Source organism: Octopus bimaculoides, chromosome 2 (assembly GCF_046866305.1).
Source record: "Octopus bimaculoides isolate indiv1 chromosome 2, ASM4686630v1, whole genome shotgun sequence".
Taxonomy (NCBI): domain Eukaryota; kingdom Metazoa; phylum Mollusca; class Cephalopoda; order Octopoda; family Octopodidae; genus Octopus; species Octopus bimaculoides.
Window position 1 is genome coordinate 145,628,297 of NC_142929.1, and position 15,529 is coordinate 145,643,825.

General features: G+C 34.2%; 1 protein-coding gene across 1 annotated transcript in view; it reads left to right on the top strand.

The window, feature by feature from the left end:
* Positions 1 to 14,781, top strand: part of LOC106881078 (cadherin-like and PC-esterase domain-containing protein 1) — a 171,514-nt gene extending 156,733 nt beyond the window's left edge. The window contains exons 15-24 of the mRNA XM_014931294.3: positions 1,943 to 1,972; positions 2,314 to 2,503; positions 3,415 to 3,589; positions 5,167 to 5,290; positions 6,622 to 6,758; positions 7,251 to 7,471; positions 9,603 to 9,704; positions 11,006 to 11,093; positions 11,954 to 12,100; positions 14,136 to 14,781. Of these exons, the coding sequence (XP_014786780.2) occupies positions 1,943 to 1,972; positions 2,314 to 2,503; positions 3,415 to 3,589; positions 5,167 to 5,290; positions 6,622 to 6,758; positions 7,251 to 7,471; positions 9,603 to 9,704; positions 11,006 to 11,093; positions 11,954 to 12,100; positions 14,136 to 14,315 (1,394 nt within the window). The 3' untranslated portion in view covers positions 14,316 to 14,781. The remainder of the gene's footprint in view (positions 1 to 1,942; positions 1,973 to 2,313; positions 2,504 to 3,414; positions 3,590 to 5,166; positions 5,291 to 6,621; positions 6,759 to 7,250; positions 7,472 to 9,602; positions 9,705 to 11,005; positions 11,094 to 11,953; positions 12,101 to 14,135) is intronic.
* The last annotated feature ends 748 nt before the right edge of the window (positions 14,782 to 15,529 follow it).

Sequence of the window (15,529 nt, forward strand, 5' to 3'; positions counted from 1 at the left end):
TGGTGCTGGTGTGTTTACATCCTTGTAACTTAGCAATTTGGTGAAAGAGACTGAGAGAATAAGTAGCAGGCTAAAAAAAAATAACAAAAAAGACCCATAAGTACTGGGGTCAATTCATTCAACTGGAATTCTTCAAGGCAGTACTCTGGCATGGCCATACAATTAAAAGATTAAAAAAAAAAGCTACTTGTGTATTTTGTGTGTGTGTGTGTGTGTGTGTGTGTGTGTGTGTGTGTGTGTGTGTGTGTGTGTGTGTGTGTGTGTGTGTGTGTGTGTGTGTGTGTGTGTGTGTGTGTGTGTGTGTGTGTGTGTGTGTGTGTGTGTGTGTGTGTGTGTGTGTGTGTGTGTGTGTGTGTGTGTGTGTGTGTGTGTGTGTGTGTGTGTGTGTGTGTGTGTGTGTGTGTGTGTGTGTGTGTGTGTGTGTGTGTGTGTGTGTGTGTGTGTGTGTGTGTGTGTGTGTGTGTGTGTGTGTGTGTGTGTGTGTGTGTGTGTGTGTGTGTGTGTGTGTGTGTGTGTGTGTGTGTGTGTGTGTGTGTGTGTGTGTGTGTGTGTGTGTGTGTGTGTGTGTGTGTGTGTGTGTGTGTGTGTGTGTAGCCACTAATAGGAATGTTTGAGTATATACAGGTAATTAGATATTCAAAATTCCAATCAATTTGACGTCCTAACTTCTGAATTTTATGACTGAAAGAATTGCTTTTTGAGTAGATAAATGGTTAAATTGTTATTGGATAAAAATGTCTTACAGTATTTGTTCTGGTACTTAACATTCCTAGTGCTCAAGTAGATGTGGTAATCTTGTCTGCATCAAGCTAAAAGGATGATATCTTGACAAAAGTACCTGAAATAAAGTGATAGGATACAACCTATGTATAATCCTCATGAAAATTCTCATTACTGCTTGTCAATGAATTCCCCAGGTCATCATCATCATTTAAAGTTTATTTCCCATGCTGGTATGGGTTGGACAGTTTGATTGGAGCTAGCCAGACAGAGAGCTATCCAGGCTGCAATTGTCTGTTTTGCTATGGCTTCTAAAGTTGGAGGCCCTTCCTAATGCCAATGCCTTCATTAAAAAAATGGGATGATCATGGCTGGTGTCTTTGATACTTGGTCATCCCTGATTGAGCTGACCTAGGGTTAAATAACAACAACAACAACTGAAAGTGTTGCGATTTTTTAAAGTTGTATCATGATGATGATGATGTATCTCATCCTACTCCAAATCAGTGAGAACCATATATGACTTCTCAGATTATGTATAAAGCTGTCCATATCTACAATAAATGATTTGGTGGTCAATTACTCAGTAATTAACATACAAAGGAAATTATGTAGCTCAATAGATTATTCCTGTTAGTTAATTTTATTGATAAACCTAGTCTAGATGGTCTTTCTAAATGTCATGTAACTCTGAAATTATTTTAAAGCAAGGCTAAATATATATTGGTTCCACATTTTGGCACAAGGCCAGTAATTTTGGGGGAAGGAGTAAGCTGATTATGTCAACCCCAGTGATCAACTGGTACTTGTTTTATCAATCCCTAAAGGATGAAAGGCAAAGCTGACCACAGCAGAATCTGAACTCAGAAAATAAAGATGGATGAAATGCCGCTAAGCATTTTGTCTGGTACACTCACGATTCTATCAGCTTGTCACCTTAAGCTATATATATATCACTAGTGGGTTCCCAGAGAAAATTTATGAGTAATTAATATTCAGTTTTATTGTTAATTACTTGCAGCAAACTATATAACTATATTGAATAGGATTCGTCATCATTTCTCTATAGATTGGTGAATTATATCCTTACCAAAAACTGAGCTAAAAACCTAGAGTGTATTTGAAACCTCAACCTCTGAGATACATTACTCACTCAGCCTTATGTTCCTATATTGATTAAATGTACTGGTTTTCTTTCTTAATTTTGTGTTTTCTTTTTCAGGAAAATATCTACGTCCTAGCTGTAGTGAAGGTATTTATTTACTATTATACTTGATTATGATGCAATAACTGCCACTGTAATGATTGTTTTATGTAATAATAGTAGGAAGGTAGTGTCTAGGATTTGTATGAAGTGTTGGTAATTACGTAAATTAAAGTACTTACATAAACTATCCAGTGCCACATGTCCATTGAATAATATTTGAATTCATGCCCATGTAGTCCAGTGGTTGGTTTCTTGGTCATTATACTTAATTTGGTTATTGTTACACTTAATTCTGTGTCTATTGTTATATTTTACCCAATTTTTCATAGAAAACTGAAAACCACAGACACACAACTCAATGTTGGTCTTTTGATTCTCTCTTTCAGATCCTTTGGCTGTACCATTTCTAATGAAATTTAACATTGAACCACCAGTCAAACTCACACCAGCATTTGACCCCAACATTTCCACATATGAAACCAGTGTGCCTTATGAATTACTACTGATAAAAATTTGGGGGTTTGCCCAAAGTTGTCAATGCATCTCTAAGATAGATGACAAATTTGGTTTCCCGAGGTAAAATATTATTAGACCATCATTACCATCATCATCATCATCATCATCATGTGATTATTTTTTCAGACTTGCATCGGTTAAAAAGGGTTAAACTCCTTATTTTATGGCCTAGAAAGCTCTCATAAAGTTAGGAAGGGCTTGAGAACTGAACCCTGATAGACACTGGTTTGCATACTAAATACCTCACTGAATGCATTGCTAACTTTCTCCACTCTGATGGCATCCCTCTACATGGCTTTAATGACTCTCACAAGCAATTCATATACTCCAAGTGTTTTTTAGCAATCACCAGACTACAGAACATAGCACCCTATCAAAGCCTGCTCCAGGTAGACAAATGCTAGGTTTAGTGACCTACACTGAGCTGAAAATCTTCTCCTAGTTGTGTCACTACAAAGAAAATATCAGGAGTATGCCATCCCATCATAAACATGATGTGCATTTTACTTAAGTTAATCCTGTTCCTAATTAGATGTGTTATAACTCTTCCTGTTCCTACCATAATTTCATTTGATGTTTCTGTAAATAATTCTTTTTAGAACATCTCCTTAGCATTATCCTATTATTTTAAATAAGACAAAACACATCGAATGATACAGTAACCAATATATTATTTGGAAAGGAACAAGATAGTTACAGCTAGTATACTGGTCTTAGGTTAGCTTGATCAGATTAGAACTGATTACAACATGCTGATTCAATATAAATCTATAAATTATACACTTTTACTGTTTTTGGTCCATTTTTTTAAGCATTACTACTCTGTAAAATCCCAAGTGTTTAAAAACTAACGACATCATCATGAGTTCAGACCATCCCTTTTATTTCATTTTTTCCACTTCATTAACAAAAACGTTAGTGATTGATTAATTAATTAACGAGTATACTGTTCTTATAAAAATTATTTGAAGGGCCATCAACTATACTTTAGGAATTGGCACCAACCGAATTACAATTGCTGTAGTGGATGTGACTTATATGGAACCACTTGCAGTAAACACTTATACAGTAATAATCCACAGAAGACAACCTCAAAAGGAAGAATTTTCACCAGGTGTCAACCACGTTGTCTGTAGCCTGAAGCAGGTAAGAGTTTTACCAAAATTATATCTTCCTTTTGTTTCTCTTTCTCTTTCTCTCACACTCTCTCCTTTACTTTCTTGCCCCACCTCTCTCTCTCTCTCTCTCTCTCTCTCTCTCTCTCATATACATACACCCACACACACACACACCTACATGCTAGAAATAGCTAAATCTTCCTCATACTACAAGGGGAATTATCTGCACTTTTGCCATAGCATATCTTTATTATTGTCACACTGCCTTCCACGTATGCATGCTTATAGTTGGTATTATTGTGGTCATATGATCGAAGTTTGAGCCTGATCACACCATTTTTCTTTCTGGTTTTACAGTGTAAGCATGGCTGCTCCACTAGCAATGTTTACCAAAGAAGAACAAAGAGCAGTAATCCAATTTTCTCTTGTCAGAAGGTGCTTGTCAGGTGCTGAAATTCATTGGAGGCTTTTAGCACAATACAGGGACAATACACTACTGTGTGGAAGTGTGTATGAGTGGATCGAGAAGTTTTAAAGTTTAAAAGTTCTGGGACTCAAATGGGCCTATACTGGAAGACTACCTGGAAAAGGAGTGTATGATCAACAGTGCAAAACACAGTGCTTTGCTGGCCAACAAACTGAAGCCAGAAATTCATACCAAAGCTTATTGTCAAAAAAAGTTTTGTTGTTGTATGACAATGCACGCCCGCACATGGCCATCTGGACCATTGAAACCATTAACCAATTAGGTTTTGAGGTGCTGGAACACCCTGCCTACAGCCCTGATCTCGCTCCTTCTGACTATCATATCTTTGGATTGCTCAAAAATGCTTTTACGAGGTTGTTGATTTTCTATGGAAGAAGATGTGAAGGAAGCAGTGCATAAATGGTTGCATGACCAATCGAAAACCTTCTTCTTGGAGGCAATACGCAAGATTATGGACCGCTGGACCAAGTACCATTGAAAAGGAAGGATACTATATAGAAAAATGACGTACTTGTTTATCTTCTGCTTTTGTGTAAATGCATTGCAAAAACAAGAGTAAATACATTGAAAAACAAGAGTGTGTATAATTTTTGACTCACCCTCATACATTCCTTCATCTTATAAAAATACATTAACAAACCAACACCAGTGGAGACAAACGCACACAGTGGGCTTCCACACAGTTTCTGTTTATCGAATTCACTGTTTTACTATAGCCCCAAGTTGGCATGGGGCTATAATTGAACCTAAAACTACCAGGTGGCAAAATGAGTTTCTTAACCACATAGCTATGCCTATGTCTATTGTTTAAAAGATTAATGGACATAGTTCTTTTAATGATTATTTAAAGAACTATTAAGGTCATCTTTGCCTTTCATTTTCCTGGGGGTCATAGATAGATCTGCTCAAACAAGGTTCACTCAGAACTAAACAAAAAAAATAAAGTATAAATACTAACAGATTTAGTGGCTGATGCATAACAATAACCACATGAATTAATCTTCTGTATAATTTTTAAACTGAAATATATGTATTATTTTGTCATTAACCCTAAAAACACAAGATAAATTGAACTTTTATCTAATTTCTTTGTTAAAATTCTTGTTACTTTCTACTAGGATTGCTCCCTGAAATTTTCTGAAGATTCTGACTGTGGCTTACATAAGACAGCATTTAATTCTTGGTCTGATATGTTATCCTACATTGAAATCTTACCACCATGTGTTACAGCTGATATGCCAGGTATGGTTGAGACTAATAGAAAAATATTCTTTAATTTTTTTTTAAATTGAAAGATTGGTGTGACAGGCCAGATCTGGCCAGTTTGAACATAAAATAGGTAGAACATAATATACATTGGTGCTGGTGCCACATAAAAGGCACCCAGTACACTCTGCAAAGTGGTTGGCATTAGAAAGGGCGTCCAGCTGTAAAGACCAAGATAAAACAGACTATGGGACCTGGTTCAGCCCCTAGCCTTGCCAGTTCTTGTCAAGCCATCCAGCCCATGCCAGCATGGAAGACAGAGACATTAAATGATGATGATGACTATGAAGAGTTAAAAGTTCTTTCATACTTCTGCGATTTGAGCACTGAAATAATTCCAGTGCAACATATTGGTTAAAATCAGTCTTTCATGATATAACTATTATATGTGTAACATGCATTTACATGTACAAAGCAGGGGAAAATACTGGCACTTCTCAAAAAGACAAAGCCTTGAAGAACATAATAGTAACAGGAAACTTGAAATAACAATGGAGTGAAAGCTCAACTGAGTGGCTGCATCATAATAAGTTTGCTTCCTAACCACATGTTAAGTTCCATGTTAAGTCCCACTGCATAACTCTTTTATTGTAGCCCCAGGCCAACCAAAGCCTTGTGAGTAGAGTGATTTTGTAGACAGAAACTGGAAGAAAATTGAAAGGCAGTGAGCTGGCAGAAACGTCAGCACACTGGGCAAAATGCTTAACAGTATTTCATCTGCCGCTACGTTCTGAGTTCAAATTCCACAGAGGTCGACTTTGCCTTTCATCCTTTCGGGGTTGATTAAATAAGTACCAGTTACGCATTGGGGTCGATATAGTCAACTTAATCTATTTGTCTGTCCTTGTTTGTCCCCTCTGTGTATAGCCACTTGTGGGCAGTAAAGAAATAAGAAACTGAAAGAAAACTGACATACACATACACAGGTGTGTGTATATATTATTGTCTCCTTGCTTTGACATTGCATGTTTGTTGTAAACAAGTGTGTCACTGTCATGCAAGAGGTGTTCTTTGCTACCAAAACTTTCAAGACCTGTCTGGTCATGGGAAAATATCTTACTTGGAAACAGATGATGGTTGGTGACAGGAAGAGTGTCAGGTGTAGAAAATTCACCTCAACAAGTTCTGACCGCTTTCAACATGGAAAAGTGGGTGTTAAAACGATGATGATAATGATAGTGACATATACTTTACAGCTAATTATGTTTATTATTTTCTTTGATTAAACTTATGTACATTTCCTATATAACAACCTGTTGCTCTTCTCCTTAAGTTCCCATGTTAATGCAGTTTTATGAAATTTTCAGGTCAGTGGGTTGTACCTTGCAGTAAATGTTCTTCAACAGCTCTCTGCTACTGGCAAAAGGCTATCTGGCAACCGAAATCTTGCACCCATCGCTGGTTCCCAAGAAATCAACTACAAAAATGTTTTACAAATAAAAAGGTTTGTTTTTGCTACTGTTGGTATTATTAAATTTTTATTAGTAGTACTAGTATTATTAAGGTGGAAAGCTGGCTAAATCATGAGCACACTGGGCCAAATCCTCAGCAGCCTTTTGTTTGTCATTACGTTCTGAGTTTTCTGCTGAGGTCAACCAATAACAACCTGGATTATTTAATGAAAGAATAGAAAATATTATATCTGCATAGATTTTTCTGTGAAATTAGGACCCATATTAAAACTCTTCAATCTATAAACTGTTTTCAATTTCTAATTGGAACCATCTAATTCCCCTTACATTACTTGTCTTAGAAAAGGCATGAACATCTCAGTTTTGTTTAAGCTCCGGCTAGTAAGTTAGGGTTTCATATTTGTGTAAAGAACAATTATTGTGATTATATGGTGGCACTGGTGATGGTGGAACTGAAGATGTCTGACATTTCAAGTGACATTAACCATGTTAACTACAGATCATCTACATTTACTCTTTTTTAGTTGCTGTTCCTTGGTGATTCAACCAATCGAGGAATTATGCATTATATTCTAGAGAAAGTGAACATGACCCTGCAGGAATGGGATAAAACACACAACATCAAACACTATGATAATCTCAATAACCATACAACAAGCATGAGTTTTGCTTATTATCCTCAGTTCTGGCTACCAACAGATCATAGGCCGACCTTTGATAAAGCTTTCTATCAACTCCTTCGCAAGTAAGTAATGCTTGGTAATTATCTTCAAGTACTCCCTTTTTTTCTTTTCCTTCTGTCCCAGTTTTTTTTTTTTTTTGTAACTATTCTTTAACTAAAATATGGAATTTTTTCAGATCAAGAGTTGTGAGCTCATAATTCCTCATTAGCACAAATTAATCATGGATTCGTCATCATCATTTAATGTCTCTTTTCCATGCTGGCATGGGTTGGACAGTTTGTTTAGAGCTGGCAAACTGGAGAGCTGCACCAGGTTCCATTTGTGTGTTTTGGCTTGATTTCTATAGCTGGATACTCTTCCTAATGCCAACCACTTTAAAGAATGCACCAGGTGCTTTTTACATGACACTGGCACAAACTCTTAATTTCTTGTTTTTGCTCACTTTAATTTCTTCTTTTTTTTCTAATTCCATTTTTTTGCTCTCTTTAACCATGCTTGTTTTCAGACTTTTAGTTAGGTTTGTTTTATGTGTTCTGGGTAATAAAAAACTTTCTTTCCATAAATTCCATGTTACTCTTGTGACTGAAAAAAATTGGGAATGTGTATTATATATAATGTATGAACACCAAGGAAATAATCCCTGTGTATCACATATAAAATGCAGAACTGACAAAGGCTAAATAAAGAATTATATTTTTTAATTAACTCCTTTTTTATCTTCAACTAAAATAATGTATCTTCTTAGACCAAGGATTGGGAGTTCATTATCCATTACATACCTTAGCTGAGGCATTTCTATGAAAATATACCTATCTCTTCCAATTGCAATGTTTTTGAATGAAATATTTTTGTGAAAGTTCGGTTAATGAATGACAAGAAGGCAAAATATAAAACTAGTCTCGATAACTGACACTTGCCTTTTCTTTCTCTCTTCATAAATTTATTTATTTAGCTAAGGCTTCAGACTATTGGACCAAGAATCAAATAGAAGTGGTTCAGCACTACACTTTTGTTTCCAGCCAAGACATTTAACTCTCAACAATTCAGTCTACATCATCATCATCAGCAGCAGCAGCAACATCTTTTATCATCCATCTTCCATGCTGGCATGGATCAGATGATTTCACAGGATCTCACAAATCCAAGGGCTGCATTTTGCTTTAATGTCTGCTTTGGCATAGCTTCTGAGGTTGGATGCACTTCCTAATGCCAACTATTTTCAGAGTGTATTGGGTACTTTTTCCATAGCACCAGCACTAGTGAGGTGACCATGAAGCTTTCAGAAAGTAAGATCCCTTTTGAATGAATGAGGCTACAGTAGAGAGAAAAGGCCAGAACAGAACAGACTTCTCACCATAAAGCTACATAGCTACTCACATTATAAAAGGAGACTCACTAGTCTCTATATATATATGGCTATTCTACCAACATGCAGATAAATATATTGAAAGTCCAACTTTGGTTGAAAGTTAGAAAGTACACTATATAATTTATGAGCATTTTAGTAACTTACAGTGGCATCATCATCGTCATTTAAAATAGACATTTGTTGATGATGATGATGATGATGATGGTGATGGTGATGATCATGATCCTGATCATGATCAGGATCATGATCATGATGACAGTGGATTTGATTATACTTCCAACAGGTATAAATTGGATAATAATGGGTTCCACCAAGTTAACTTGCCCTATTATAAAATATGAATACGTATATAGGTTGTTTAACACTAGGTCAGCTTTCCTGGATCAGGTGCATGACCAAAAGTATTCTAGCTATGACCATCCCATCCCATCCCTTTTCTTTCCCCCCCCCCCCAGAGTGTATTCCAGACCAATATCCACCATATCTTTTGTGTTTTGTTTTTTTTAGACAGACTGATGTGATTTGAGGGAAATGTAGCTGTTATTTCCAGCTAATCTTGTGAATATTTTAAGACACTCCCATATGTTAATACGTGTGTGTTTGGTGTCCCATTAATGCCGAAAGTTTTAAGGTCTCTACATCTGTTTTATTTATTTGTTTAGCCATCTAGTTATCTTATTCAATGTTGTTGAAAGGCAAAGAGTTGTTATCTCCACACAAATGCTATAGTAAATTTGTCTTTCATCAATGTATTTATGATACATAGATGCTTTTATTGCATATAATGGATATTTATTTTGTTGTTTTTCCATGGAACTGAATAGAAATTTACCAATAGAAAACAATACAAACACAGTTCTTGTCATTGGAGGAGTGCACTGGCTTAATAAACATCATATCGACATCATTAAACGAGGACTGAAAAGGTTGGTTGGTTATTTTCACTTTTAGTGTTGCTTTCTCGTTGCTGTTTTTCCATTTTGCTGTTGTTTTTATTTTTATATTCTTATTCTTTCTTTACTTTCAATTTACAAAATCACCATCATGAAAGTGGATTTTGTTGTTACTGTTTCCAGACCCATCTTAGGTCTGATCAAGCAAACCTATACGCTTTTACTCTTACTCTTTTACTTGTTTCAGTCATTTGACTGTGGCCATGCTGGAGCACTGCCTTTAGTCGAGCAAATCGACCCCAGAACTTATTCTTTGTAAGCCTAGTACTTATTCTATCAGTTTCATTTGCCGAACTGCTAAGTTATGGGGACGTAAACACACCAGCATCAGTTGTCAAGTGATGTTGGGGGGACGTAAACACACCAGCATCAGTTGTCAAGTGATGTTGGGGGGACAAACACAGACACACAAACATATACACACACACATACATATACATATATACGATGGGCTTCTTTCAGTTTCCATCTACCAGATCCACTCACAAGGCTTTGGTCGGCCCGAGGCTATAGTAGAAGACACTTGCCATGCAGTGGGACTGAACCCGGAACCATGTGGTTTGTAAGCAAGCTACTTACCACACAGCCACTCCTACACCTATGATCAAATTTTTCTAGCTCTGATCAATCTATCTTAGATTCAGAGAAGCTAATTTAAGAGAAATTAGCCAAGTCAGATGATCTTATAAAAACTCCTTCAGTGAACATGGTGATGGTAGCGGTGGCATCATTGTCATAGCTATTCTTCAACCTAGAACAATGGAGGAACAATGACTTATAATGTTCCTCTCACAAACAATTTGCTATTTTAATTGCAAAAGTCACATTTACCTTTCATTCTTTTTAAGGTCAATAAAATAAAGTACCAATCAAGTACTGGAGGTTATTCTAATGGACTTGTTTCATCATCTCTAAATTGTTAGCTATGTACCAAAATTTGAAACAATGATTATTATCCACTTGTGTCACAGCATATTGCTGGGGATTATTTTTATTTAGGTGGTGAGCTGGCAGAATCACTAGCATGCCAGATGAAATACCTAATGGCATTTCATCCATTTTTATATTCTGAGTTCGAAGTCCACTGAGATCGACTTAGCCTTTCATCTTTTTGGGGTTGATAAAATAAAAATCATTTCAACACTGGGGTCAATATAATCAACTTAACCCCTATGCCAAAATTGCTGGCCTTGTGCTAAAATTTGAAGCCATTATTATCATTGTTGTTGTTGTTGTTCTTGTTGTTATTATTGTTATTGCAATTATCGTTGTAGGGAAGGATTAACAGGAATATTTCTGGTCATTAAAGACTTAGGTGCAGGCTTCCATCAACCTGTGGAAGGACTTCATTGTTTAAATTTGGTAAGTTACAACCATCATTACTTTATTGCTTACCTCAAAAAATTCAGGTTATTCTGAGCTGGAAACTACAGCCTAGAAGATGACCCTCATCCTAGAAGATCTGTAGAGCTCAACGAGGATGTCCTGCAAACCTTGGTGGAATCCCATCGTTACTTTTGAGAAACTAGCAGAGAGGCTTGGATTTGGTCATTCAATAATTCATCGACAACTTTCTGAGTCTAATCACGTGCAGAGAGTGAATGTGTGCTCTTCTTTACCATCATGTCTCACAAATGAACCTTTATTGAATCAAATAGTGACTGGAATTGAGAAATGAGTTCTCTATAAAAATGCCAAGCACCGAAGACAGTGGGTAGGGAAAGTAGAAACACTGGCACTCCAGGCTAAAGAAGGTCTTCACCCACATCAGGTGTTGTTATCAGTTTGGTGGGATATGAAAGGTTTAGTCCACTTTGAACTTTCAAGTCCAAACCAAACGATAACAAAGGAAATCTACTATGAACAGCTTGAGCGACTTAAGTGAGCACTAGAAGAAAACTGACTGCCTTTGGTTTCAAGACGAAAGGTGTATCAAGCAGATCTATAATCATTGACCATTTTGTTTCTTTCAGATGTATATTGTGACCATTTTGTTTCTTTCAGATGTATGTCTTGGACTACATTACACTTTTGGCTGGGGACGTAGTTAGAAAGGACTTACAGTATGGAACAGAGAACAGTAAAATCTATAGTGCTTGCATCTTTGTGTGTATGTGTGTATCTATGCCTATGTATATTTAGATGCCTGTGTACATATTTATATGTCTTTGAGTATGTGGTCAGTCCTTTACAACCGATTTTTATATTTTTCCTGTTTCCAGAAAGAACAACAGAAACTGCTTTCCCATAATTCCATTCTCACCAATTATGCCCGACAAAATGGTTTCCATGTGGTTGAGACATTCAACATGACAATGAGTCGATATAGGGACTTTTTACAAGGACAATGCGCTTGTCACTTTCACAAAGTAAGTGGTACCAGAAAAATATTTGAAAACAAACAATTAAAATTGTTCTTTTTTCTTTTCCTGCTTTTAAATAATTTTCTTTTTTTTAATATTTACGCTTGATATTATGACTAGGTGCTTCAGATTTTGAATTAATTTGTTAATTAGATACAAGTACATTGGCATAGAGTTCTTTTTATTTATTTATTTATTTTTTTATTTCATTTTATTTATAATAGCAGAGACATTATTCGACTTGTCTTAAGCTTCCTACTTTAAAACTAATATTATTTCCACAACATTGCCAAATGGCCGTCTAACACCATTATAACTATAACTTTTGAAATTTTTGAAACTTTATACTATTTGCTACTCCAGAATTCATCAGTATTCCTAAATAAAAAAATATATTACTAAAAGTAAGTTTAGGATAATAACTCAACTAGACCAATGGAATTAATTTAAAAAACTGAGATAGATGAGAAGCAATGAATGATGTATGCAAATGATTCTTAAAATGAACTTAAGAAACAATTTCACCGAAAGTTGAATTTTCATGCTTAGGGAAACAATCTGATCTTTGTTAGCAGGGTATATATATATTGTGATATACATATATATGTATGCGTGTGTGGTATATAAAAATTGTCAAGAACGTGATTTTATGAAGATATCTTTACTGATGAAGGAGACATTGTCCACATGGTTTGTAAAGTTTCTATTAATTTTCCTACCAGGACATGAACTCTAGAAACAGCCGTAGAAAGTGGACTTCCTCAAATTGTGTTATATACCTTATATACCATTTATATATTTTTTAAAAGACACATTGAATGGATCTTTTAATTGAAACTCTTAACTGCTCTTGATTTTAGTATGAAAAATATTTTTATCAGTTCTCTTTTTCTCACACTTCTTTCCATATATATCCCATATGGGTTTTATTTACATGTATTTAAATGTATATTTATATATATATATATATATTTTTAGAAATATTTTTTTTTAATATTCATATATGTTGATATGTATTAATATATATATATATGCATTTTAAGTTGAATTTATAACTGTATGAGTTATAAAAAGTTGATCGCCTATTTTGAGTTTATATCTTAATTCTTATCTTTTGTCTCGGGTTCGACCCAAGCACTTCTTAAGCAGTTCTATATATTTCATAAGAAAGAACAATAATATTATATGCATGTTTATATATATATATATGCATGCGTGCATATATACATATATATATATGAATGTATATATATACATATACATATATATATATATATATATATATATATATATATATATCCAAAGTTTAAAATTTTTACATTTAAGAAAGAGATTTGACGCCGATGTCCATATCAATGTATTTAATCCGATGTTAACATTTCTGTATACAGCTATATTTGACCACTAAGTATAAGTCAAATATATCAGTTGCCATACACTTCATCAGGAATAACTTTCTTTAGAACAAAAAAAAACAAAAAAAACACATAATGAATTAATCGAACAAAATCAAAAATTCAAAATTTTAAATCCATACTGCATTTCCAGCGTTAACCTGTCTAATATAATTTTTCTCTTTTTATAACTAATTCCAATAGGGGAGGTAACTCCTTGCCATATTCTATGACTCTTACAATTATTACTAAAATTTCTAATATTAATTATTCAAGGCACATAAATTATATTATCCTAGGAGCCACTGCAAAGCCCACAATTACTATTGGAAAACCGTGCATTGATATGCCTGCCTTAAAGTCCAATATTATACTACAGAAATGTTAACATCGGATTAAATACATTGATATGGACATCGGCATCAAATCTCTTTCTTAAATGTAAAAATTTAAAACTTTGGATATATAAACAAGGAGAACGATCCTTAAGGAGTCTAATTTAGATTTTTTGAGGTGAAATCTCATGCTATATTGGTAACAATTACAGAGTTTACTTTGAAAAATTATATATCTATACACACACACATACACATACTACTATTCTATGCATTTTTTTAAACATTGTATATTATTTTCAATATTCTCAGGTTGTAACTTTAAAAAAACAGAAGAAAAAATGCCATAAGAAATGTCCTCATTCTCAGTCAGACCAAGAAGAAGATTATCAATCTCGAACCTTCCATGTAGAAGGAGAAATTAATGCAATCTATTCAGAAATGATGATTACTCAAATATGTTCTCACAGTTTCAGTCATTCTTTGTCATGACTATAAAAGGTTCCTAAGAAATTATTAATTTGCCTGATTCTAAGTTTTCTTAGTCATTTTGTTCCAGAATTTCATCAGACAAAAGAAGACTGTTCTGAATCCACACATCTGGGCTGTGTGAAAACTTAGTCAACAACACATTGCTCAAGGTCTAGCAGGGCTGAGTATACTGGTGTTGACAATGAGTTAACCCAAACTTGTGGCGCTGGAATATATTATAACAAACTGCAAAAATTTCAGAGAAAATACAAATCTAAATACAGCAGTAGACTTTGTAATCTTCTGAACATATAAGAAAAATGTTTATAATTTTCTATGAAAATGTGATAAATTCATAAGCTTCATAAAATTCATAATCTTCATAAAATTCATAAACCAATGTAATTTTCAAACATGAAACTTGTATATTATTTTACTTACATTTATTTTTATTCATATTTTTCATCAATCAACATCTTCAATCAGATATATTGTTGTTTTGTTTTTTACCAGTATATCAGTATTTAAATCATATTCACAGAAAGTTGGTTTCTATCACAAAGGATAATATACTGTATATTGTAGGCAATATTTAACAGGAAGTGTCCATGCTTTGGACAAGAATAATTGATTCCATAAGGAACACAAAAAGCCTCATCTGAAAATCAAAGCAATGATACTTGCTACTACATACAGGCTACGCTATTATATTTAATGGATTTTGAAGGTGATGGATTGAAAGGATCATTAGAGCATCTTTGTTCTAAGTTCAAATCTCCCCCAAATTAGTTTTGTCTTTCATCTTTTTGGGGTTGATAAAGTACCAGTCATTTACGAGTTAATGTAATTGACTGCTTCCTTTAAAAATTGTTGGCCTTGTGCCTATCCTACTAGAGGCAATAATTTTTATTAATTTAATTACAATTCAGTAATTAATATCTTTCCTTACAAAGTATTTTCTGTGACTTAGGAGTTTCAGTAAATTCTCAAAAATATTTTCCTACATCTAAAAAAAATATAAGTTGGAAACAGGAAAACATTCTTAAAGTTGATTTTGCTTCTTTTTTTTAAAGCAAACATAATTAATAATTTATACTTTTCAATTAAACTAATACTATTTTTTTAAAATTACATTCTGTTTCTATATTTTATAGAAAACAAAAATAGTATATATATATATATATATAAAAGTTATACTCCACCAAAAATTATTACTCTAAGCTGAATTCTCAGAT